Source organism: Podarcis bocagei, assembly GCF_964188305.1.
Source record: "Podarcis bocagei genome assembly, chromosome: 7".
In the NCBI taxonomy this organism is placed as follows: Eukaryota; Metazoa; Chordata; class Lepidosauria; order Squamata; family Lacertidae; genus Podarcis; species Podarcis bocagei.
Genome location: NC_138132.1, coordinates 28,541,783 through 28,568,261, shown reverse-complemented (window position 1 = coordinate 28,568,261; position 26,479 = coordinate 28,541,783). Strand labels below are relative to the sequence as shown.

The window sequence follows — 26,479 nt, the reverse complement described above, 5'->3', positions numbered from 1 at the left end:
GGCAACTGTTCACATATTTTAAGGTTGCTAACATACCTCCTCTCAGTCTCCTCTTTATCAGGCTAAATGTACCCAATTCCCTCAACCGTTCTTCATAAGACTTGGTTGCAGACCCTTTATCATCTTGGTTGCCCTCCTCTGCACACATTCCAGCTTGTCAATATCCTTCTTAAATTGTGGTGCCTAGAACTGGCACAACACTGCAGGTGTGGCCTGACAAAGACTGAATTTGGGGGCTACAGCAGTAACCTTTAACTTTTGCCTTATTGTTGGGAGGCAGGCATGTGCATACGGATGGATTTATGTTATGTATTAATTTCTTTTTGTTGCATTGCAGTGGCTCTCCTTTTCGTTATGTAAAAGTGTTGTTTGAGAGTGAATAAAAATAATAAATTTAAAAAGAATAAAAAATTGGCACATGGGAATCTTGGAGAGATAAGGATATGGCTGACTAGGTAAAAAAAGCTTTCCCACATCTGAAATATGGGACAAAATACATTGTGCACATCTTGGAGACTTTCTCTTTTTTCACCACTGCTGTCACCTTACTGTACCCATGTTTAAGGTTATTTTTTCTGCATATGAACTGATGGCAGTCATATGCTTCTATGGGAGAAAGTAAAAGGATGCACATCACAACTGTGTCTTATTGGGTTTATTTGTTCTCAGCAGTGTTCCATATTGCTTCCATTTTATTTTGTTTGTGCTAGAGAACTTAATCTGAGCCACTGAGAACCAAGCCTGCTTCTACCTGCTTAGCTTGTCCTTTCAGTTTCATAGCTCCACCTTTTGGCTTCTGTTTCTTGGTCATGTGAGCTCAGTGGAACATTAGAACTATATTTAGATGATTGTGTTGTGCATGATTGAATCCACCTGTAATAACAGAGATATGAAAGCAAAGTACACATATTTATTATGCTAATACTGAAGAATTAAGGACAGATGGGCTGTGCAACTGGAATAAACACCATAGCTTTGTATCCCTGTTGATTGCTTATTTCTGCCAATCAGCCAGAAATACTGGGGGAGCATACATGCATTTGTGTTACCAATTCTCCTTTGGTCACAAATAAGTCAGATTTGGTCAGAAGAGTTTGAGGAAACTTTTACACTTGCTTCCAAGTAAGGGAAGAAGTTGAGTGCTATAACCACTGGCTTCTCTGTTCTAGTGAACCATCAAGAGTACATGGTTGGTTACAGCACCTTTCTACCTAAAAGACAATCCATAATGTGATTACCTGAGTCTGTGAAACTAGGGCCAGAGAAATACCAGGGTATGCTGGCCCCAACTTCATGCATGAGCATCTTGGTTTTCTTTCAGATCACTGTATGTTTATATTAAATAATTACCTCAGCCTCTAATTATCCAGAGCTGCTGTGCATGTGTGTGTATGTGTGCTTAACTTCCTCCAAGTCAACAAACAGGACTGAAGTGAGTGGAGGTATTACCATTAGCCCTTAGTTTCACTAGGAAGAGGCGATAATTAGGCATGGGTAGTACAGTAACTCTCTTAGGTATTCATGTAGTCAAGAGGTGAAGAAAGAAATGGGAGGAGTGATGAAGAGAAACTGAAGTTAGGAATTGGAACATAGCCTTAACCTCAGATGGAAACACCTGGAGTTTGATGTTTTTGCAGAGGGTCTCAGCTTTTTAACACTTCTAGATCATATTTCCTGTTGACGTTTTCTGGTTTTACTGATAACATGTTCATTCTGCTGAAGACTGCAAGCCCAGTGCTCTGTTTCTCAGTGTTAGTGTCTTTAAAAACAAAGTGGTTTTATTATGCCTGTATTAAAAGGCTTTTGCTTGCAATGAAGAGATGAGCTTCCTGGTTAAAAGTAACTAAGCACTGTTGTTACTTTACTTCATACTTCATCCTGGTGGCATCTGTCTAAGCAAGTCCAGCTAATAGATTAAACTTCTGGCGTCAGAGCAGAGAATGCCATTTGAATTCCCAGCATTTATTAATGCAGATTTACAACTCCTCTACCCTGAGGGAAGTTTCATGAATATTCAGTTGTACAACTGAAAGAAAGATGGATCCTTGTCCCCAAAGGTCTTGGAGCTTCAGAAAAGGTGCTTGCAACTCATGACCCAGCAAGTTAAATGCAGCTCACCAGTTTTACACAGTGGTCTATACTGCATATGTGTGAAGGACTGTGGAAATTAAACAATTACAGTTCATACTGTTAGGCTAATGTAAGCTAATTTACTGAGAGCTTATAAGGATTCCATAAGAGGGTCCTTGAGTAAAATGCTGCAATGCGGAATATTTCTGTTCAGGGTTCCACCATGCCCTTTTCAAGGCTACTCCATCCCACTCCATCCTGCCACCACACTTTCATCTGTCATTCTGTGTCCGCTGAGCATGCTCAGGACTTATTGAGCTGTGCTTGTTTCCTTTTTTTTTTTACCACCATCCTAAGCTTTTTCAAAAACATACTTTTGCAGATCTTTGGATTTTCACAAGTTTGTTGGTGCCTCTCTCTTGCATGTGGATGGTGCCATTTTGGCTACATGAGGATCCACACTTGGATAATGAGTTTACTATTAGTATATAGGACATTTGGTGTAGCTAGAGGCCTTCTTTGCAAGGCAGAGATCTTCTAGAGGAGGGGTTCATAACCCCTCCTGGTCTATTAAGGGATCCATGGCTGGGTATTAGGGATCTGTGAACCAGGTGCAAATTGTATGCAAAATGTTGGGTGTACATGTTGATGTGCATTTTTCTAGGGAGGGTCTCCAAAGCTTTCATCAGATTCTCAAAGGGGTCCATGACCCCCTAAAGGTTAAGAACTGTCCTTGGCAGAATTTATTAATTTATTTATATTTTACCTAGCTCAGAACATAAACAAAGAATGTTTTATTAATTAATTAATTGCCTGCCCTTCACCATAAGACTCCAAGGCAGGTTACATCATTAAAACACAACATTAAAAACAGTTTAAAACAGCTTATGTAGCGGTGAAACACCTATCAGATGTTTGCCAGCCCCTTATGTGTTGTAGTTCCAGGAATTATGCCGATATAAATGCAAAATAAATAAACCATAACAAAAATTAAGATTAGCACACCATTACACCCTCCCAAACCCCCATTATTTGATACAAATACAAGTGTGTATGTGTATGTATCTAAGCGTGTAAGGGAAAGGGTTCACCACTGCACATTGCACTCTCAACCTGGATCCGTAACACTCCTCTGTCATTGCTCTCTTTAAAGACCTGGCCTTAGTTCTGAGTAGAACAATTACGCTTTGCTGAAATGGACATCAAAATGTAATAATCTTTGTGGTGGTGCAAGTGTCCAATAATTTATTAGCCATTAATGCCATTTTCAGTCTGTTGCAGGGCAGGCATCTGTTTATTCTCTGTTTGGTTTCCCTTGGAAATAATAAAGAAGAGTAATTAAGAGCAGCACCTTTGCCAGTTTTCCAAATAGGGAGATTTGTGATGTGGTGAAAGAAAGTGCCTAAAAGATCAACAGACCTGGGGTGGATGCATCCTGTTTTTCTAGCTTACAGGATAAACTGGATTTGTGAAATCATGTGTCAATCTTGAGGGCACCTCCCCTGCTCACTGGAGCGGGCTTCACTCTTAAATGAACCAGGAAAAGTGGGTGGTTAAAGAAAATAAAGTGCTGAACAAATGGTGCAGATGAAGAAGCCAGGTGCTTGGAAAGAAACCATAATAAATTGGACAGGCTACCAGAAGTGACGTGTGTGTGTGTGTGTGTGTGTGTGTGTGTGTGTGTGTGTGTGTTTTCAATCCATGAGCTGTATGCCTGCATTCTGTGTTGTGGGCCCAAACCTGTGGAACTCCCTCCCAACTGAGATTAGACAGGACCCTCCTTGCTGAACTTCAGGCACGTGAAAAAGACCTTTTTCATTGCAGCAGGTGTTGTAAGGAGCTGAAAGTCCTCCTCTGCTTCCACCCCTAAGCAAAGCATCCTTTTCCACGGGGCAGCACATGAGAACAGCAGATTCCAGTCTTTAAATGCAGCTTAGCTCATGGACATCCAAAAAGTAGGACACACACTTTGGCAGTGACCCACATTTGGCAAAGACCAAAGCTGTGTTCCTTCTCAATCCTAGACTTGGGTGCATTTTTGATGTTCCTTCTAAGATGGTCAGTGGCGATTGTTGGGCTCTTGCTGACTGTGCTGTACTGGTGTGTGACGGGCATTGGTGGGTGTAGAGGAGGTTAAATAATACCGTCTTGACATTCATTGTGACAGTTTCTGTGTTGTTGCTCATTTCTGAGAACCAAACAGGTGGAGAGCCTGCTTTTGGAAGTCCTAAGTCACTTCTGCCCATCCAATAAGCAGAGGCGGAGAAGAGTGGCTAAACCTTCCTCCTGCCACTATTTTTCAGTCCCCTCCTCACATGTTGAAACCATGCAGAGGAACAGGAAGTACGTGGGAGAGGAGTGGTAAGCAGAGGAAGAAAACTTCCCACCTGAAGCCACCCATTACTTACCTTTACCACTTAGCAGATATGTGAGGAGTTGATCTGTTAGTGTGGCTGTACCTATGCTTTGAAACCTGTGCTTTGGATATTTTTCTGCAGAGCATTTTTCTTAGCCCTTGGCATGTCTGAAGATCTGTGTGTGACTTGTGTGTTCTGACACCAAGTCTTGCTGGAAAAATATACTGTCTTTCTCTAACTTCTTGTTCTCTGGCACCAAGTTGGGAACAAGGGTCTCTGCGGTATTTTGTGCTAGGCACGCTGAGATTCTCAGCGAGAGAGAACTTGCCTGTTTTTTTTTTCTAATTAGGAGCTTCACAGAAACTCTGAAAAGAGTGACCTGCCATGTCAGAGCCCTCAAGGCAGCCTCCAGGTATTTCTTGGGACGAGACATCTAGAGGTAAAAGGAATTTCCGGTTCTGCTTCTGCTGGAGACATAAAACTCAGGAGAGAACTGTATTGGGAGATTATTTTTGTATTAATGCCAAGAATAGAGGATTAAAAAAGGACACAGGAAACTAAAAGAAAGGGAGAGAATAGTTTTACTCCCCCACTCAGTTTTTCCAACATGACTAACGAACAAAGGATGAGATTCAGGAGTAGGGAAGAAAGAGAAATTAGATTAAATGAGAACTGAACCTAATCTGCAGTTTTTGAAACAATACACAAATCAAAACACAGCCATCCTATGGAATTTTTACTTTTCTGAATTTTGATGTAGCTTTTCAGCCAAGTACTGTGTACAAAAATGCATATACTAGGATACTGGTGAATATATACTCCAGTTCATTGTCTTAGAGGAAATGCTTTTTCTCAGGAAAAATTACCTGCAGAAATGTGCACTAAAATGTTTATGAATTTTCTTGAGGGCTTAAAATAATAATAATTGCAACTATGATGTGGAGAACTGAATTTATGTTCAGGAAATAAGAGTTTTTCTAATTCTCTCTTAAAGCCATTGAAATTGGTGGCCATCACTGGCTGTGGTGGGAGTGAGTATGTACTACATGAAGAGGTACTTTCTTCTGTCCCAAATCTTCCAAGATTCAGCTTCGTTGGATGTCTGTGAGTTCTATTGTTAAGAGGCAGGGCACATTCTGTATGCGATGCATTATATTATAAACTTATATCATGTAACCTCTGACTGATCATTTCTCAGAACCAAACAGTTCCAAATGCTGTAGCCTTTCCTCATTAGGGAGCTGCTCCATCCCCTTGACAATTTTGGTTGCCCTTTTCTGAAACTCTTCCATGTTCCTGAACTCCTATAATCCCAGGCCTTTGGCCTTGCTGACTAGGGTTGATGGGTGTAGCAGTCCAGAAAACATCTGGAGGGCATCATGCTGGCTACCTCTGCTGTATGGTCTTTCTCTGTTTGGCCCCCCCTGTCTATCCTGCTGATCATAATGTTAATCATTTTGTGGCTTCACTGACTCCAAAAATAAAAACAGGACTTAATTCAACGTTCACTGATCTCATCTGCATATGGCTCCTCTTGTGGGGGTGGGCGGATGATTTAAAGGTTTCTTGCGGTCATGTCAGATAGCTTTGGAAAACGGATTTTTATTAAAAGTTTGGGAGTATATATAAACTTCCTTATCTCTTCCTTATTTTTCACTTTCTCACCACTCCAGGAAGCTATATCCATCTCAGTGCTGTTATTCATCACAATCTGAGCTACCTTAGCACCATATTTTCATAACTCCCAGTGTGTATTTGGTTTACATTAAGCAGAGCTTTAACTTTGCATTACCCTTCCTGTGCACGCCTGCTGTATACATTTCCTTCCCCTAAGGGATTATTTATCTTAAATTATGCAAGCATTGAGAACCAGGGTGGTTTGGTAGATAGTGACAGGCTTGGCCTGGGTTCAAACCCTAGCTTGGTTATGTATTTACTAACAGCCTTAAGCAGCTGCTACCTCAGCTTCTGTGAATAACAACACAAGAATAGTAGTCCATCTCAGAGGCTGTCAAAGGGAAGAAAATGAGAAGAGATATTAAGTGCTAAATGGATTAGCGGATAAAACAGTCTACCATAGTGCTCAGTGACTGGAACGGCCCATTAACTGATCTAGAACAGAACACTGAAAGAGACAAGTGCCTTCTCTTTCTTTTAGGAGGTGTGTGGTGTGTTCTTGTATATACCAGCAATCCATTTCAATTTTTCCCTTTCTGTCCCACTAATAAACCTCATGTGCTTTACGGAAATACAGAACGGGTTCTTAATCTAAAACTGTTTTTATTTGTACTGAATTGCAAGGTTCCCCCCTCTTTCCATGATTTTCTTTAACCAGATTTGCAGAACCATGTCAAATCTAGATTACAGATTCTGGTTGCAAGAGCAGTCCATGATTAGTGCTGATATATATACCTGTAATTCTATATCATGACTTCCGATAACCATGGAAGGGAAATGTGCATGCAATAGTTGAGGGAGGAACATGGAAGATTCCCAGTCTGTGGTCAGGAGATTGAAATGAAACAGTTGAGCCTTTTAATAAAGAGAAGAACAAATTCATTTCAACTTAGTCCTGAAAACACATTTAGCCTAAAGAATGAGCTGATAGAAACCATCACATTCCTAAAATGTCCAGTCCACCTTCTGGTCATTTTCTGCAATAAGAAAGAATTTTTAAAGTTTTTAAACAGCTGGGTTACAAGTATCATGAAGGATATCTGGATTTTGATAGCATGAAAACTTAAATTGTGGTTCTTCTGTAGCCCATAGAACAAAAATTGTTGACCAGAGAGCTGCCTACTCATTCCTTTAATGATTACTTTATCCTTGATTATAATAATATTTAGTTATTACGCTCATTTATTACACAAGCTGTATTCTTTCACCCATTCAGAATTCGCTGCCAGGAAATCTTTTGGTCTCTCTTTTTGGGGAGGGGGTCAGAAAAGTATGGCAGAAGGTATAGGTACGTTTAATCCTGGAAAATAGCTGCAATTTTTGACGCAGTTTTGATTGCTTCTTGAATGGCAGGGTGTAGCATTAGCAGGTTGAAAACAATTGCTTCCTCTAGACTGGGTGGTACAGATGCAACAGTACTGATTCCTGAACCATGACTGAAGGTGAGCCACAGGGTTGTGCCCACCTTACCCCTCTCCTCCTTTGTCAGCGTTAGCCATAGTGCTGTATTACGTTTGCACCAATGGTTTGTGATGGCTAGTTTTAACCAGAATTTGAAAGGAATGTGCCCCCAAGTACTTGTTAGCATTGGCACACCTTCAGAGTAGACACCATGATTACTGCTGAGAAGGGGAAAGACTGGAACTGATTTGTGTCTGCACCAGACCTAGGGAGTTTTCAAACCTGGCTGGTTCAGATGTAATAGCGAACTATGATGTAGTGTTACGTCAGCAAGCTCTGGGCTCACACGCCCTTTCGTCCCTTGGGCACACCTCACTTCAAAGGTGTCTCACCAGGCTGGAGAAGATTAAAAATCCAAAGCAAATTATTTTTAAAAAGATAAGTGACAAGTTGTTGTTTGCCTGTTGTTTAGAGGAAGCTATTTAATATTTTAGTGTGAGCATCAGGGTGATGGCTTTTGAGGTCAGGTTGGCACACACAGTTCTTTTCAGGGGGAAGTAAAGATCTTTTTTCTTGGATCTTGCCTGACAGTTTTGGAGCTTTGACATTGTCTCACAGTTTTGTTTGCTCTTTTCCTTGGTTTTGTTATAGCTGATTCAAGTTTAAAATTAAATGCTTCCGTTGGGATTTTTTTGTGGCACCTCAGTCTTTTTAATAGCAGGTTTTCATTATTTTCTGGATTTTCCTTTCAATATACCTGTAATGAATATATTGTTTTTGTTTCAGTTTTATGGAGTGCTGCTGTTGTGCACTTAGATTTAGCTGAGATGGGCAACCTGTGGCCAGCCCTCTCAGATATTGTTGGACCAATGGCAGACAAAATCTTCACAATAATGATAATTTCCATTCTCCCTTCTGATTTAGTGGCAAACCATTTTGCCCACGAAGCATGACTGCAATTACACTTAAAACTAAAGTTTGCAATCCTGATTAGCAGGCAAAACATAGGGCCAGATAAGTAGGGCTATTAAAAGTGTGAATGCAGTTAACAAATGTGCATCACATTCACATAACAAATGTTATGTAAATGGGAAGAAGGGTGGGATATAAATATATATTTTTTTATCAACATCATCGTCGTCATCAAGCCACAGAGAAGCCTGAACAGCCTTGGGGGTGAAATGAAGAAGTTTGAGACCATGGCCACTAGAAAGACAAACTCCATCTCCCAAGGTCCTCTCCCAAGTTCGCAGTGCCACTCGAGCGTCCCAACAGCTGCTACTTACACAGAAAAAACATTGCATGTTAATGTTAATCTAGGGGCCAAATTAGATGGAATGACAAACTTCGGTTTTGTAGCAAAATTTCAAGTGAGACTGGAAGCTGGAATTTGGGAGTATATAAAATACAGGGCTCATTCAGACTATGGTTTGTTGTTACATCTGAACCTCCACACTGTGTTCCGGGGAATCCTGAGGTTCTTGAGAAGGTTATCTGGAGTTCCATGGTGATGGAGGTTCCCAAGAAAACTTGGTGTCAGTGTTCCCTGCGGTTACCTACGCATTACAGGGGGCACAGCGACTTTGCCCTGCAACTTGCCCCCTAATTCTCAAAGTTCATTGGTAGATGGGATGGTGTTTGCAAGTCATCACACAAATTGTTCCTTGAGGAGCACTATTCATCGAAAACCAATGTCCTGACTACCACCCAGAGTGGAATAAATAAGTAAAAAGTGCAAGTTTATTTGCTTTGTTCCTTGAGTTGTGTTGTTCAGAAATACCCTACCCCGCTTTGCTTTGCACTCTAGAATATGATTTACAGGATTAGATAAAGGCGATTGGGGCAAACAAGGGGCCTTTTTTTCCTTCTGCAGCCCCAGGGATGTCAGAAACCTTCAGCCACTAATAGAATTGCCTGTAAGATCTAATTAAGAGAGGTGAAGGGACCCAAAATAGCATTTCCCCCCTGCCTATTGCAGCCCCCACTCCACAGTTAGCCCCCTAGCCTTGTGCTGTTTCACCCTCCAAAGCCATTGCCACTCACTTGCATTCTGCTGCCTCATTAGAAAGCAACAACTTGCAAAGTCAACCAGTTCTGTTGTGATGTTTCCCAAATTAGGTACCTCTGGGATTATTGCTTAATATAGCCCCTGTTTTTAAGGCTTTAAAAATATTTCTCAAGACTCTGTACAGCTGGGTTCGGCATTTAATTAGGAGTTAAGCTAAACTGTGTTTTGAAAGATTTTTTCTTCCTTTTCAGTTTTCATGGGGGGGGGGGATTTGGTGAGTCAGGAGGTCTCCAGGGCACTGTTCCTACTTGTGCTTCGGTTAGCATATCTGACCTTGGGTAACTCAGCTTTCTTGCTCGCTAGTGTTTTCATCGTTTGCAAATTGGGAGAAAGAATTTGCGTTTGCCACAATTGTTTTGGGGTTTAATCTAATAATAATTTTGAAATATATTGCAAGCGACTGGCTAAGTATGACTGGCCTGATCATCTCCTTTTTCATGAATGGCATTTTTCTTCTTCTGACTTGAAAGAGGACATCACACTTGGAAATTATTATTGGAATGGATTTGAGCAGGCTGCCCTGAATTCCCCCCAAATGTATTTAGCACATTTTGTATATTGCCTAATATTTGCTTGAGCCTGATGAAAACCAGACCAAGGCTAACTGGGCATAGTATCATTTCTCCTCTAATGCCTTTTGTGCAGTTGGGCCTGAAAATCGATGTGGAAATTCAGCATCCTTGGGGAATATTGCGGGGGGGGGGGGGAGGAAAGAGGAAGAGATGTAAAATAGCCTCTAATATTTGTCATTTTCATAGTATGAGAATTTCATGTCCACAGTGTACTTGCTCACATAACCCACGTATCTGTGATTTTGTCCCTTTTTGAACTTTTGCTGTCAGGAAACACCTCCTGGCAGGGCGAGAAATGTCCTCTTCCCTCAGTGGAAGCTTTTTCAAGTAGAAGAGTGTCTCGGCTGATGAAACACTTTGGTATTGTTCACCCCAATGAGGCTATCAGCTGTGATAGCTGCCATCATGATTTGGATGGGAAGTTGGAGGTTGGGTTTTTCTCAAAGTCTCATTCTTGATCTTCAGTGATACTTTTCTCCAGATCCACGAGGTCTTGATTTGTACTCAAAAAAAGAAAGAAAAGAAGTCTAAAATGGACAGAATAAAAGTACAGACGTGTTTAGTCCATGAGCCAAGGAAGAGGCACATTGGCTTAATTCTTACTATTGTGCAATCTAAACTGGGTTGTGAACTAGCTGCAGTCATCCTCAGGCATTGATGTTTTGCCTTCTCTATGTGAGTAGCAAACATTGGAAGTCTCTGGGTTCCAGTTTGCAGAAAACCATAATTTCTTCTTTTATCCAAAGATGGCAAAAAAGTACTTTGTGATCAAACTAGGATCTCAAGCCATAATGTGATCCTTTTTGATGGAAAAATATGGTTTACATAAAGAGCAAAGGAACAATATGAGCCCAAGGCTTACTAGGGGTAGTTCTTGTAACAACAAACCATGGTTTGGGCAAGGCCCAGACCTCTGCAGGTACCATTTCCAAAGTTAACTCACAGTTTCCACATGTCCAGGCGATTTGTTTCCTTCTGCCTCTTCTTCTAACAGCAGAATTAACATTACGGAAGCATGTCTTTTAAAAGCGAGGAATTCTGCACATGAATTAATAGAAACTGCAAAGGCATATGAGTCCTGGTGTCAGGTATCCCAGCAGACAAATGTGAAGTCAAAAAACACAAGGATTCCAAATTATTTTCAAATATTTATAAGGCTATCTTTTGGAAGTAATCTGCTCTTTTGAAGCCAGACATACTGTTTCCACCACCCAGGATTGCATATGCGGCAGATTCTTGGCATTCCTATCTTGTAGCACCAGATTTTGGCACAAAGTGCTTCATGCTTGGAATCAAGCTTCCTAAGAATCAGCCAGTGCTTAAAATCTTGGGATAGCGCCAACTCTAAATGAAATGAAACATGTTCATCTTGAATTCTGCTTCAGTTTCCAGTTTGCAAAATGTGCCACCTGATCCCTTTCATCCTGAGCAGATAGGTTTGGGCATACATTCAAAGCATACATTCAAAGCAATGCACATGACTGGGAACTCTAGTTTCCCCCTCACATAGTTACAATTCTCAGCACCTTTACCAACTTATAGTTCCCAGGATTCTTTGGGGAAGTCATGCATTGGACATCCATCGGATATGCTTTAAAGTTTAAACAGATCCTATGCTGATATCACAAGCCTACCTAGGAAGATCCTGTAGAACAAGGGTGGCCAACTCCCAAGACTCTGCGATCTACTCACAGAGTTAAAAGCTGGCTGTGATCTACCCCCTTTTTGGGGATTCAGGTCCAAGTTGCTGACCTTTTTTTAGGGAGGGGGAAAGCCATGCTTTTTTGGCAAGCAGGGCAAAAATGTTGAGATTTTTTTAGGGGAGCCAAACTTGTTGAGCTTCTTTGGGGGGAGCCAGTGATCTACCACAGACATCCAGTGATCTACCGGTAGATCACAATCTACCTGTTGGACATGCCTGCTGTAGAAGTTTTGGTGCTTGATGCTGAGGAGGCATTAGTATTCCTTTAACGGTGTTAACCTTTACTCCAGAGAGAGAAACATTTTAATACTTTAATAATCATATTTTGCTTCTGCGTGATTCAGTTTGCCTGAGAGGTTAAGTGCATTCAAAGAAATTTTATACTTCTTGCAAGCTTAAGTGTAATGGCCATTGGATTTGTCTTAAAGACTTTTGCTTTGCAGTGAAGTATGCATGAGGGCTGCCCTTTGCCTCACCTTCTCATTGACCTTGCATTTGCACACACTAATGGTTCCAATCAGGGCTAATGAGGTGATGTAAGGTATTAAGATAGAAGATAATGAATATAAGGTGATGGTCCAAGCAGATGATGTCACGCTGACTCTAACCCTGTATCGTCTATAGCTGTAGTGCTCTGACTTACCACATCATTTATTCCTTCTTGAATGATTGGGATAAATCAGAATTTCTTGATGGGGAATTTCTGCTGAAGGCCTGCAAAGGTAGGCCAAAGAGAACATTAAGAATTTTAATCCCCAAACAACTGGCACATTCTCAATTTATCATGGATGTGCGGTTATCAAAGACCACCTTAGATTTGAAACATCAGCAGGCATTAGAGCTTCCTCTCCCTTCTCCCCTGATACAGTTAAAATGAATGTTACCTCTTTTGAGTTGTTTAATTAAATAAATTAAATAACTTGTCTAAATTGCCTAGTTTCATAAAACAAATTATATTATCTGCAGTTTCCTGTGGAATGACAAATGACCGCACATCTCCTTTTAAAAACTACAGTCTTTAGAACTACATTTGAAGAGTAAGGGGCTTCCCTGTTCCTATGCTTGCTGCTTATCTCTCAGCCATATTATTCTCACAACCTTTACGGTGGCAACCCAGCAACTCTTGGAAGCATCGAGATGGATTAGTTTGGAAACAGCCTCTCTAAAGCCATTGTGTAGCATTGTAGTGATGGGAGCAATGCATCTTTTCCCCCCCACAAAAGATGAAAAATGATGTACAGTGGTACCTCGGGTTACATACGCTTCAGGTTACATACACTTCAGGTTACAGACTCCGCTAACCCAGAAATATTACCTTGGGTTAAGAACTTTGATTCAGGATGAGAACAGAAATCATGCTCTGGCGGCGCTGCAGCAGCAGGAGGCCCCGTTAGCTAAAGTGGTGCTTCAGGTTAAGAACAGTTTCAGGTTAAGAACGGACCTCCAGAACGAATTAAGTTCTTAACCTGAGGTACCACTGTATGTGTGGGAGTTTCTTGCTTGCAGTTAAGTAAGAGCTGAATAAATGGCAACCAAATTGGAGAAGGGCCATAGCTCAGTGGTAGAACATCTGCCTTGCAGGCAAAAGCTTCCCAAGTTCAGTCCAAGGCATCTGCTGGTAAGGCTGGGAGAGATCCTTGTCTATCAGTTTGGAGAGCTGCTGGCAGTCAGAGTGTAACCACACTTCCTCTTGTCCTGCTGCTTTGCCCCAGGGAAAACCACTCTTTGCTGCTCAGTTGGAGCAAACAGCAATTTGGGTTTCTTTCCAGATTGACTTTTGTTCCAATTTAGAGCTGAAGAGCAGGTTTTTCCCTGGGGAAGGGGTGGGGCAAGGGGAAAACTGCTGGGATCTGTGCTTTCTAGACACAGGAAAAGGTACAAGTAGGAGTGTGGGCGTCCCCTAAATTTCAGCTGAGCCTACTATTATTACTTTCCTTGAAGATACCCTTATCTTATCTAAGGCTACAATTCCTTTTTATCTTTACTTAATGAAAGAGGAAGCTCTGAACGTAAAGCCTTTGTGTTCAGAATCTGGCTGTTCAATCAGATCGTTGCATGGGAATCAGGCTCTGGGAGGAAGACCTAAATTATCTTTAGAATTGTGCAAAACACTGGTGCAACTAAAAATTCTCTTGCATAGCTATTGGTTCTCTGTAGCTTTTATAAAGCTGTTCCCTACCCCCTCCCTTACTAGTTTGAATAGCTTTCTATGTGGTGAAATCACAGTCAATTTTACCACAAATTCTTTTTTCTCTTGGAATATCTCAACCTTCCCAGAGCTCAGTGGAGGAATGTGCATATTCCTTCAGTACAAAAATTGGTGAATTACCACTGGAGTCTTTCTGGGGCTCTGATTCAAGCACTGTATGCAGGAAAGTCTGTTGTCTGCTAAAATTCAGTGCAGCTCGTCTACAGTTTTGGGGTTTTTTTGTTTTTGTTTTTGATCATAGTGGACCTTAGCTGATTGATGCGATTTGGTCAAGCCTTTTCACGTAGAATCCATTCAAAATAATGGTACATCCCTATGGGAATGGGACCATACCACTTTACATTGGGTGGGTGTTACTCGTTTAAATGCTTCCCATTAATTTGCTGTTGTTTTTTAAATTGCACCCAAAAGAACCAGGCACCTTGTATTTAGAAAATTAGCACTTCGAGATTCATTGTTAGCTGTGCTCTTAATTCTAACACTTGAATGCTTTCCTCACTGAAGGCTTACAGTCGTAGACAGAGCTGAATTTTTTTACTCACTAGCCCTATTTATTTATTAATAATTAGAAATTGTATTGGAAAAGGTAAACCCCCCACACAATCTAGTTGTTTGAACATTATAAGAATGTATTTTCTTTGTTGATAGCAACAGTATTTATAGTAAACAGAAAATGTCAGTATCTGTCAGTATCCTAACTATTTAGGAATAAATAAATAGCATAAATGTATTTATACTTATGCACCAGCTTTGGTAGGCTTTCAAATCTCATTTCAGCACAACTTTTGATGTGTGTGTGTGTGTGTGTGTGTGTGTGTGTGTAGCTGTAAGTGGATGCCATTACTGTTCTATGATTTCATTCGCACAGGATCTGATGTCTGGAACAGAATTTGGGATGTGACAAACCCTGCGTTCATTTAAAACAAACAAATACCCTAGCAAGGTCTTAGTCCTCATTACTGAGAAGAACAGTTGTCACTCCCAACCAGCCCCAGGCTGGTTCAGGTTACTTAGATAAGAGTGCACTGGCTGATTTTTTCCTTTCCACTTTGGCAGTGGAATTGTTCTGTGTGCCTCAAATTATGTAACAGCTAAAGTGTTGTGCTAGGGCTGGGACACCAGGATTCAAATCCCCCACTCGGCCATTATGGTCACTGGGTGGCCCTGGGCCAGCCTAACCTCACAGAGTTGTTAGAATGGCAAAATTATATCTCAAGGTTAGTAAATTCCCATCTTCAGGTGGTAGAAAATAATATTCATATGGTTTTAGGGTCCTACTCCTGGATTGCTTCATTTGGTGTATTCTACAATACACCCACAAAAGCAAAGGAAGAGAATAAAAATTCCAAAATGCACAGTTGAACCAGCAAAAAGTCACAGACTAGCTTTCAAGTTCTCCTGCATTATGCAAAACACAAATCTCTCTCTCTTTAATATCACTGTGCAACAACCAGTTTTAGGTGCTTGATTTTTTAATTTTAAAAATACTTATAATTATATCATCCTATCTAGTTCCCATTTAATACAGAAAAAAGGACTTCCAGGGAGTCTTAAAATCATAGAATTGTAGAGTTGGAACGGACCACAAGGGTCTTCTAGTCCAACTCCTTGTAATCCAAGAATCTTAACTAAAGCGTCCGTGACAGAAGGCCACCCAACCTCTCTTTAAAAACCTCCAGTGAAGGAGAGTCCACAACTTCCTGAGGGAGTCGGTTCCACTGTTGAACAGCTCTTACCGTCAGAAAGCTCTTCCTGATGTTTAGTAGGAATCTTCCTTCTTGTAACTTGAAGCCATTGGTTTGAGTCCTACCCTCTGGAGCCGGAGAAAACAAGCTTGCTCTATCTTCCATGTGAGCAGAGTTCATTTTAACAGGATGCATTTGGCATCAAGACTTCCCAGGAACTCTGCCCTCCCGATTCCTGATAAATGGGAGTTGGCTACGATTAGGCAGTGTGTAGGGAAGGCATTCTGTGCCTATTTGGACACTCTCCTCTTGTCGTTCCACACTCTGTAAGGCTGAGACCTGACACTGGAAGCTGACACGGTTTTCAACTCTGGCACCTTTTTGTAGAATCTAATCCCAGGAGTAATTTATACAAATTAGTGAAAGATCTGCATTAAGGACTGTTAAGTAATGCAAAGGCTAGTAGCTGCCTGTTTGAAGTCCTATTAAATTCAAATCTCCTCTCTTTTCCTAGTGTTTTATTGTGAAGGGTTAGATGCTAATGTGACTGCTTGAAAACAAATAACTTAGCCAATGTGTGTCTAAATTGCTGGAGTTCCTGTTGGGATCTATTGGATTTACAGTAATCTTTAATTAGAAAAAGTGTAATTACTTTAGGATGGATTATCTATGTTGCTGTCCGTTTCGTAGTGTTGCCTAGTAACCTCTTTTGGTGTGTTGGGTCTGTTCCACCCGCTTCCAGCTTTTAAATTAGAGGGAGTAAAAGTCTGCAGTGGTTTAATGCTTGTCTGGCTGAGCAAAACCTTTTAGTCAAATGTCACTTTTCTTTTTTCTTTTAATATAATGATCACAGGCAGCCTTGGAAATTGTGTCGCAAACCTAAAGAGCCTTCAAGGCTTGCATGTGTCCACCAGGACATGGCCTGTCCATGAGACACCTCTCTGGACATGTTTTCTCCTGGGCTTCTTGGGTTCTCTAGTCAAGGGTAGATTCAGAGGAGGGCTCTAGAGTAGCAAGGACCAACCTCTGTGTTCTTGGGCGGGACTGCATTCTTCTTTTAAATGGCAGATCGTAATTATACAGAGCAAGAGAGAAATATACCTCGGCGATGCCAAAACTGAGAAAGGTTTTATTGCAGAGTTGCCTGATGTGTTTTAACATGATTGCTTTTATCAAGGGCTTTTGCTCTGCAAGTTCTTTTGTAAGAGGGGTTTCTTGGGTCACAGCTCTGCTATCCAAGACACTTTCAGTGGCAATGTCAATGATAGATCCTTGGAGTCATGTACATGCAAAGTTTGTGCTTTATTGCAAAGCCATGGACTCTCCTCTGAAGCAGTAGCTGCATTCAGTAAGAGCAATAAGAAGAGCCCAGATGGTTCACCTAGTCTAGTGCTCACCAAAGGCCCACCTGGTCTAGTGCTCACAGTGGCCATCCAGAAGCGCATGGAAAGCACACATTCAGAACCTGAGCACAACAGCACTCTCCTCCCTTTTGATACCTGGCAACTTGTATTCAGAGGTGGGCTGCCTCCAACACTGTGCTGTGAGCTCGGGGCTGGGGTTGCAGTTGCTGTCAGATGGCGAGGACACTCAACAGGGAGCAGAATGAGAAGGAGGCCAGGGAAGGGGAGGCAGTCCCACTGGCTCTTGTCCTGCAGCTGGAGGATGAGCCCAGGGTCTGACCCCCACCCCATTGCCAATAAGTTTGTGCTGCCTCCACAGCTGAGTACAGAGTCACACCCCGTGGAGAAGTCTCAGGGCTTTATCCACACTTACCCCTTGTCCCATTTAAAAACTCTGTGTCCAAGCATTTTTTGTTTTGGTTTGTTTTGTCATGGAGCTTTCCCAGCGAAAACCTGCTCTTTAGCGCTCAATCAGAGCAAACATCAGTTTGGGTTTTCTTTGGATGATTGTTTTCTCCAATTGAGCTTTAAGGAGCAGGTTTTCAGAGAGGGGAATCTAAGGTAAAATGGGGGGGGGGCATGCAGACACTGAGCTTTAAGGCGTGGACCATGCCTTGAAAGAGCAGAGGAAAGGTAAGTGTGAATAAGCCTTCATAGCCACCACATCTCACCCTTAAAAAGCTAGTGGGAGGAGTTTGGCTGTCAAGATATTTTTTCAGCTGGTCTCATGGTCCCTGATGTTGCTGTCAAACTCTCTAGCTGGATCTTGGGTGATCTGCACCTGTAGCCTGATCTGGACCATTGCAAACCTTGAATAAAGCTTTCAATCTACTTTATCCACATGCCACATAGAAGGGGGAAAGTTATGTGTCAAGACCCAACCAGATGTTGCTAATTTGCTGCATGTGTCCTGCTGCTGTGTGGATATTGAGCAGCTGCTTGGTGCTGTTGCTGTTGCCGCCTGTAGGAGTATGCAGAGGAGAAGCAGGGTGAGCATATTTCCGTGCTTAGGTGAAATGGACCCTCAAGTCATCAGAGGACGGGTAAAAGTGATTTTCTTCGTTTTGGTTGTGCTTCAGAAAAAATATAGGGGAAAAGGCCATTGAGTTGGCATTGTTTTTTTCCCCATTTTCTAATTTACACAGCCTGGGTGTGTAAAGCCAGTTGAATAGTGTGGTGTTTTAAAAAATACAATGCATCCTGAGATCTTACTGTGGAAGCAACTAAAAATGCAGCAACCAAAAGTAGTACAGTCCAGAATAAGCTCCTTTAGTCACTTTGATTTTGTGGTAAAGCTCACATTTTACCCCTGCTGATAGCTTAGACCGTTGCAAATAAGTCTAACCAAAGGATTCCAGTGTTTAACTCCTCCATATATCAGATTAGACCTATACAATATGCTTTTAGATGCATCTCCACAGTAAGCCGTTTCTTTGATAAAGAATTTAGCGCCGACCCGGTTTCTTTATCACATGCCCCAAGGGCCTCCCTTCTATGCATTAGCGGCTTGCCTTCCTCACACCAGGAGCAGGGTAATTTAATTGCTTTGAATTCTGGTTAACTTTAAGCCATTTCAGTTGTCTCATCATAAGTAACCATGATTTCCCTCGAAAACAGTGGGAACGGCACAAAGCTCTTGCTTTGAAACATTAGGCTTTATAATTGTGGAGGAATGGGAATTGTAACTGATTCACTAGTCAAGTGATTTAAAATAGTACGTAGCCTGTGAAGTTAAGTGTATTGTGGGAAATGAGTAGTCTGCATGCAGTGTCAAGGTTTCTTGCCTCCCATTTGGTCCTTTGTAGCATCCCAGGACCCACCTCCATGATGCCCCCCTCCAAAAAAAAAATTTGTTGCTAGGGCTATTCTACCTCCCTTGCCTCTTTCCTTGTCTTCCCCACCTCCCTTCTTGGGCTCCAACTATATGAGCTCCTTCTCTGCTTGCAGCTGATCCCTTTCATCTTTACTTTCTGGGACCCATCCTACCTCCTTCCCTACCATATTTCCCCTGTGCTTCATTCCCAGTCCATTCTCTTGGGTTAAGGAAGAGTAAGCGAGCAACTCCTTTCCTGAGGCAGCCACAAGATATCTGACTATTTCCAGGATTATTTGGGTGCAGATGTATCAGGCAGTATCTTTGAAACCACCACCTAGTTCCTGCTTACCCGTACTGGAAAAATAGTGAAAGGGATAGAGGGCTGTATTAACAGCAGCAGAGAGGGTGAGTATATGTGGTATTTGGCTGCTTGGTGTTCATGGTCATGCCTCTTGACCAAGCACTGAATCCATACAAAGCTTATTCTGCCTTTGGACTGTATCCAGCAACTTGGATTCTAATCACTAGCTACCAAAGTAGAGTATGTTAAGATTTGATCAGGGGCCTTCTGAGTTGTGGTTTTTAAAAGAGCCATCCTCTTCCAGCCCCTAAAGCTCTGTAATAAATCAATGAAAACTGGGTTATCTGGAACAGCCTGAATAATTTTTGCCACTAATAAACACTTGCCGTCAATATTCTTGTAGCAGGGATGAAAGGGGAGCACGGGACAAAGAAAGAAAAGAAAAGATGTTGAAATATGCAGACTGCACACAATCATAAGAGTATAAGAAGTGTAAATGTAATGGTTGTTGCTCACCAGAGAACATATTTGGCTCTCTGGTGTCAATAGGCAACATGCTGAAAGCAATCCATCCTCCCTGTGAATCTAAGCACAGAAAGGGAGAATACCATATTTTTCGCTCTATAATATGCACCCGACCATAACACGCACGTAGTTTTTAGAGGAGGAAAATCCATAGGCATGCCACCCGTAGGCATCCCTCCATAACACGCACAGACATTTCCCCTTACTTTCTAGGAGGAAAAACTTGAGTGTTATGGTGCAAAAAGTACGGTGAGTGTAAGGCAGTGTGGTCAGAACATCCGACCAGTGAGTCGCTCCTCTCCTCTCCTCCCTTTTTATTTTATTTTATTTTAATGCTAAGCCTTTTCATAACAACACGAGAAATTTGGCCTCATTTCCCATTTGGTTGGCAAAAGATCAAAGATGAACAAAAACTGTTTTAGGTTGCTGGTCTGAAATACTGCTGCTGAATACATTTTGGGTGGACCACACTGTTGCCTTACTGGGCACAAGCACCCTTTTGATGGGCGGTTTTAATTTGTAGGAGGGTGTGCTTCTCATACAAACAAACAATATTTGCCTTGAGATCTAGCCACTTAAAACTGTGATTCCTGTTCTTGGTTAACATCAACCACGGGTAAGGTCTCTCTGTGCTGGCCAAATGCTTAACCGCACCCCAGAGAGGGCAGGGAGTATACTTTACTGATTTGCTTCTCCAACCCGTTGGCAGCAAATGGGTGTTACAGCTGCAGAAGTTCACAGTATGCAAAATTGCAAAATGTCTGATTAACCTCATTTTCATGATTAAGTAGCACTGTTGCACTGATTGTACTACTCTGAAGTAGTTATCCTCAGATTTGGGGGACCCCGCCTTCTTCATTTTCGATGAATGGAGCTGAAAATCACAAAACTATATTACTTACCTTTCTCACTGATTCCAGTCCTCCAGAATTTGGGATTTTTCAAGGGTTGGGTGGTGGTCTGCAGCAAAGGTAACTCCCTCCCCTACTGATGTATGACTTGCCTACTGATGTATGACTCGAGAGCCAGTGTGGTGTAGTGGTTAAGAGCGGTAGTCACGTAATCTGGGAAACTGGGTTCGTGTCTCCGCTCCTCCACATGCAGCTGCTGGGTGACCTTGGGCCAGTCACACTTCTTTGAAGTCTCTCAGCCCCACTCTCCTCACAGAGTGTTTGTTGTGGGGGAGGAAGGGAAAGGAGAATGTTAGCCACTTTGAGACTCCTGAAGGGGAGTGAAAGGTGGGATATCAAATCCAAAACTCTTCTTCTTCTTCTTGCCTGATGATGTTTCTTGTTTACTTTTAATAGGTGTGGTGTATAAATAAGCAAAAGATGAAATAAAACCTGCCATCCAATCAAATACTTCCAGTTGACTGGCTCAGTCTAATCAGTTGACTGGACTAAATGTATGAATCTGCTACCTAAGTCTCAACACTGGCACCTTTTTAGAGGTTACTGAAGGAAGGTGGTGGTGTCGCTTCTGTTTAGTTAGTTTACAATTTTAATAAACGAATGTTCACACTTTCTTTTTTCAGGTACTGTATAGGGGAATCTGGAATACAGAGTAGTCCCTATGAGAGTAACACACAAGAAGCAAAATGGCCTAAAAACAACAAATGTGGTTAGTTTTGTGACAGACTCTGATTCAAAATATTTATTTTTTATTACTTTCATTTAAAAAAAAGAACATCCATAAGATTCAAAAGATTTCTTGGCACTGTTTTCAACTGAATTTTGATAGTGTCTGTCATCCGTGGTTCTTAGTGATAGAAAAGAGGCCATATTAGTTTAACTGTATATCTGCCAGCTTTCAATAGGAACTGGAAGGAAAATGTCCTGGCTGAATGGGCACCCAGCTGAAATTACAAGGCTGCTAAATTGGTTTGGGCTTAGACTGAAGTGGTATATTCGCGGCAAAAATGGGGCTCTCCATCCCTTTTATTCCCATTGACTTGAAAAGTAGTTGTGAACCCAGCCATCCACCCTGGTTCTCACCCAGGGCACAAACAAATTCACAGGTCACCCCAAAGCCTCTCACAAGAAAGAAGATTCTCTAGTCTCCTGCTCTAGGGTTCATGAGCAGGCACCAAGGTCTGATAGAGCTTCCCTAGGCTGAATGAGTTTCACTATGTTGTCTGAGCATGAAGTAAACTTGCTTGACAGGTGCTTGTTTCACCAGGGTTAGCTAATCATTGGTCCTTCAGATTTTTTGATGGCCACCAATTTGGATGGTTTTAAAAGAGGATTAGACAAACTCATGGAGGATAAGGCTGTCAGGGGGATGGCTGGGTTCTGCCTCCACTGCTGCAGTATGCCTCTGAATACTAATTGCTGAGAATCACAAGTAGCGAGAGTGCTGTTGTGTTGAGGTCCTTCTTGAGAGCTTCCCACAGGAGGCATCTGGTTGGCCACTGTGAGAATGTGGTTCTGGACTAGATGCAGCAGCATTTTCTTAAGTTTCTATGAGAAGGGCATTCAAACATTCTTGAAGATGCATAGAACCCCGTACGTGCTGTTGTGAGTTTTTGATGGCAACTGTGCCAAAAAATGGAATTTTTAATTGGGCTAGTGAATGCATTTTTTAATTGTACCGCTGGCTGCAGACTAAGCTTGCTTGAGGATTGTGACCTTAGAAAGCTCTGAGAAATAGGTAGCCTTGGATCGCATTTTTCAAAAGCGAGAGGCCTTGTTTAGGGAAAAGCCTGGCAACTGACCAGTTCTAGTCTCTTAAGGGTGGATATTTGTCATTTTCACTTCCCCTGCCAGCTGGAGTCAAGCGTGCGAAGGGAAAGCAAAAAAGTTATGTTTGTACATACGTGTCAATGACCCCATGCCTCAGAGTCTTTCCCGGAAGGCCAGTTTGATGATTTCTTGGAAGTCTCTCCCAAACCATGCTCTTTGGAGTTGGAGAATTTATTTTCCCATAAGGAATCTTTTAGGAAGGCATGACAAAGACAGCTTTTTCTGAGATGTGGAAAGATATATATATATATATAATTCCTACACTCCACTCCTCTTCAGCAGCTCCTCCTGGCTTCTGTGAAAGGCTTCCTCTGGTCTCCCAGCCAAGCATAGATCAGGTCCACATAACATATAAGCAAGAGACAAACAATAGCTTTTAAGAAAGGGACTTTGAGTGAGGATTTGCTTCACACCACCCTTTTGTCTCCTCTAGTTTTGAAACAATACAAAATCTTGTTCAACAGAAGAGAAATTAGGTTGGGTAGACATAGCTTGAGCAGCCATCGTTCTTCCAAACCATCTTGCACTCCAACCATCTGTTGTCATCTCTAACCATCTCTTGGAGAAGGGCCATAGTTCAGTGGAAGAGCATCTGCTTTGCAAGCAGAAGGTCCCAGGTTCAATCCCTGGCATCTCCTGGTAGGGCTGGGAGACACCCTTGTCTGTGTTGCATAGCCAGCCTCATATACACAACATGATTAAGTCTAATTAATGCATTAAGGGGTTAATACCATAGAGTAAGCTGTCCTACCAGGTTTACTTATGTCCACTTCCCCTCACCTTGGGAAGAAATGGGCAATCAAACATTTGTTCTTAGCCTATCTTAGAAGCTCAAGAGGCTTGCGCTGGTTGTTCTAGCTCAGACCGCATGGCTCTCCCAAGCCACCCTTTGAGTTCCTATACCAATAATTTAGGAACTTTCACCACTTTGTAACTAAGTCAAGTTTTACTCCCTGTGCAACTTTCTGAAGCTTTTGAATCCGACCTTTGGAGAGTTTGTAAATAAACTGTTTTTAACTTAACAAATGTGTGATCTTTTTCTGTGCCAGAGCAAGTGGAAAACTTTGGAAGGAATTTGGAGGGCATATTTTAAAGGTCAAAAAGTCTATATTTCTACTTTACTTTGCTGCATATTTTTTGTGATTTTAAATCAATGCTGATGCTTTGTCAACAAAAAGCACTTGCCCCAAACCTGGATCTTGGCAACAAGGGAATTCTTCCTTTACATATATTTTGAACCAACAGTCTGAACCCCTGAAGAGTTGCTACCAGTCAGTGTAGTTAATAACTGAGCTTGGTAGACCCAAGGGTCTGAATTGGTGTAAGGCAGCTTTCTTTATTTCTAGCTTATCTCCAACCACAGCTTCAGAACATACTGTAACCAATGCTCCCACATCTTTCATGGCCCCAGATTTACCTCCAGAATGATGACATTGCAAACTAACACATGTTTGAGCTGTGTATCACCCAGTTCATTTTTAAAAAAATAATTATGGACTTTTAGATTTGGAAAAACCTCTGTGCATATGGCACATTTCCCTCAGGGTTGGGCATAAGGCGAAATCAATCGATATAGCAAAGTTTGACTACAATGCCTCACTTTGAGAAATTACAGTGGTACCTCTGGTTACGAACTTAATTCGTTCCAGAGGTCCGTTCTTAACCTGAAACCGTTCTTAACCTGAGGTACCACTTTAGCTAATGGGGTCTCCCACTGCCGCCGCCCTGCGATTTCTGTTCTCATCCTGAGGTAAAGTTCTTAACCTGAGGTACTACTACTGGGTTAGTGGAGTCTATAACCCGAGGTGTTTGTAACCTGAGGTACCACTGTACCCCTTTGGCCTTTTCTCAGAACAAGGCAAGGATGGTGTGGAAAGGGAAGCAGAGAGTTAGCATAGCCATTACTAATCAACTGGCAAAATTATAAAAATTAAGGGGTTAGATTAAGGGGTAAGTGACACAGAAGAAATGGGTGGCAGAGACAGGAGCAACTCAGGTGGCAAAGTCTTTTGTGCCAGCCCAGCCATCTGGACGTGTTCATTTTAAATTTATCAGTAAGGCCTGGAACTGTGTCTCATTTCAGCACTATTTGCCCTAGTTCCTCAGCCTTCATGTCCAGCTTATAAGATTTCCAGAGGCATCTAGTTGGCCACTGTGGGAGATATGATGCTTGATAAGATGCAGCTTTGATCCAGTTCAGCAGGGCTCTCCTTAGGCTATGCCTCAACCTTGTACAAATGTGATTAGGGATGCCAGAGAAATCCTATGGTCAGGAACAGAAATCAGTCAAGTGAATAGGATTCATTCACAGTGTTGTTTGCAGATTTAAAAACTATATGCAATTAATGACTTTTTTTAAAAAAAAGATGATTCCCTAACTTTGAAATTGTTGTTGTTGTTTAGTCGTTTAGTCGTGTCCGACTCTTCGTGACCCCATGGACCAGAGCATGCCAGCACTTTGAAATTTATGTTATGCAAATTACCTTAAATACTGGGCAGTGAGATGTATAACATAGTATGTGGAAGAAACCGAACTGCAGCTGAATGGAAATGGCACTGATTATGACAAATATAGATTAGAACAGAAATTCCTGCCTTCTTACATCAGTACCAGTCACCTTGCCTTTTCTGTCTGCCTTCTAATCTGTCTTTCAGTGTGGCGATTCATAAGGGCTATGTATGCAGCAGTCGAATATCCAGATAACCATAAAATGTCTTTCTCTTTTTCTTGCAGATGATGAAGTTTGCTTGGGACAACTACAAGCAATATGCAATGGGGAAAAATGAACTGAGACCTCTCACTAAGAATGGGCACATCGGGAACATGTTTGGTGAGCTGAACAATTTGCTGGAACAATTTCAACTGTTCAATGTTTAGGAAATAGAAAATTAGATTAGAGGCAGACATACATACATTAAGGACTGACTAAGCCCACGGTGGAGCCACACTTTCCCCTTGTAGGACAGATGTACACATTTCGAAACTGAATCAAGGCCGGGAGCAACAGTTCTTTCTGTTTCCAGCAGAATCTGGGCTGTGTAGAATACTGATTATCTGGCCCATACAACAGCCATGAAGCTTCTCCCTGACAACTGGGAAGAGAAGGTTTTAAGAATCCTAAGGAATTTGGGAAGGGTGGAGGGACATAAATCTGTGCTGGAGGCTGAACAGGTATATATGTCTGAAGAGGAAGAAAAGTAGAGGGAGATTGGAAGGGGGTGGGGGGGAAACAGGCCAAGTTCCTGAAAGGAGATGTGCCTTAGGGCCTTACATGCTAGTATCATCGCTTTTTAAAATTGCAAAAGGTAGGTATGTAAAAGCAGTTGAAATTAGTTCTGTTCTGAAAAAGCTCACATGAAACCATTCCCCTGCAACATGAATTGTCAGACCAGGTTTCCCCCTGTAAATTCACTCTTTTAGATGCAGTCCAGAGTTATGACCAAGTTAACTGCCCCTTTTACATAGTGGAATGAAGATCCCTACAGGCAGATCCCTACTGAGCCAAGCAATGGCGAGATTACTTTACAGTCAAGATCATGGGCCCTGGTTGAGCTGAAAGCCCCTCTGGATTTCCTTCTGAGGGCAGAGAACAAGCAGCAGAACATTAGGACAAAAACTGTACAGCTTTCAATCATTCGGCTGATTTGAAAGGAGAATGACCCTGCTTGGTCCAGGTGCACCAAGGAGCTCTCTGATGCTCCAGGACCAAGCAGGATTGCTGTCCCTTCACACCAGCCAATAAGAGGCAGCAGTTCTGCTTAGCACTGGGGCCGGGTGTGCCAGAGAGCTCTTTCATGCACCTGAACCCAGTACTAAGCAGCCTTGATTCTTCTATCCCCATCAACTGGCAGAGAGGGGAGAATCAAATACCTTTCTCGAACAACATCAGCAAACTGCAGCCATCAGTGGTAGGGAGGGAAGAAACAATGACCTGTGCTTGGAACATGCGGC

General features: G+C 42.0%; 1 protein-coding gene and 2 long non-coding RNA genes across 3 annotated transcripts in view; 2 read left to right on the top strand and 1 right to left on the bottom strand.

The window, feature by feature from the left end:
* The window catches only part of LOC308592566, a 280,852-nt gene that overhangs the window by 135,311 nt on the left and 119,062 nt on the right, over positions 1-26,479 (top strand). The gene's annotated exons all lie outside the window — the stretch shown is intronic.
* MAN1C1 (mannosidase alpha class 1C member 1) overlaps positions 1-26,479 on the top strand; it is a 129,782-nt gene that overhangs the window by 24,283 nt on the left and 79,020 nt on the right. Inside the window, exon 2 of the mRNA XM_081204068.1 lies at positions 25,262-25,358. Coding sequence (XP_081060194.1) covers positions 25,262-25,358 — 97 coding nt within the window. The remainder of the gene's footprint in view (positions 1-25,261; positions 25,359-26,479) is intronic.
* Positions 9,407-16,006, bottom strand: LOC308592567. Its single transcript, XR_014010558.1, has 3 exons — positions 15,793-16,006; positions 12,491-12,561; positions 9,407-10,648 (listed from the first exon to the last, which is right to left on the bottom strand). It is a non-coding gene; the product is annotated as an uncharacterized lncRNA (long non-coding RNA).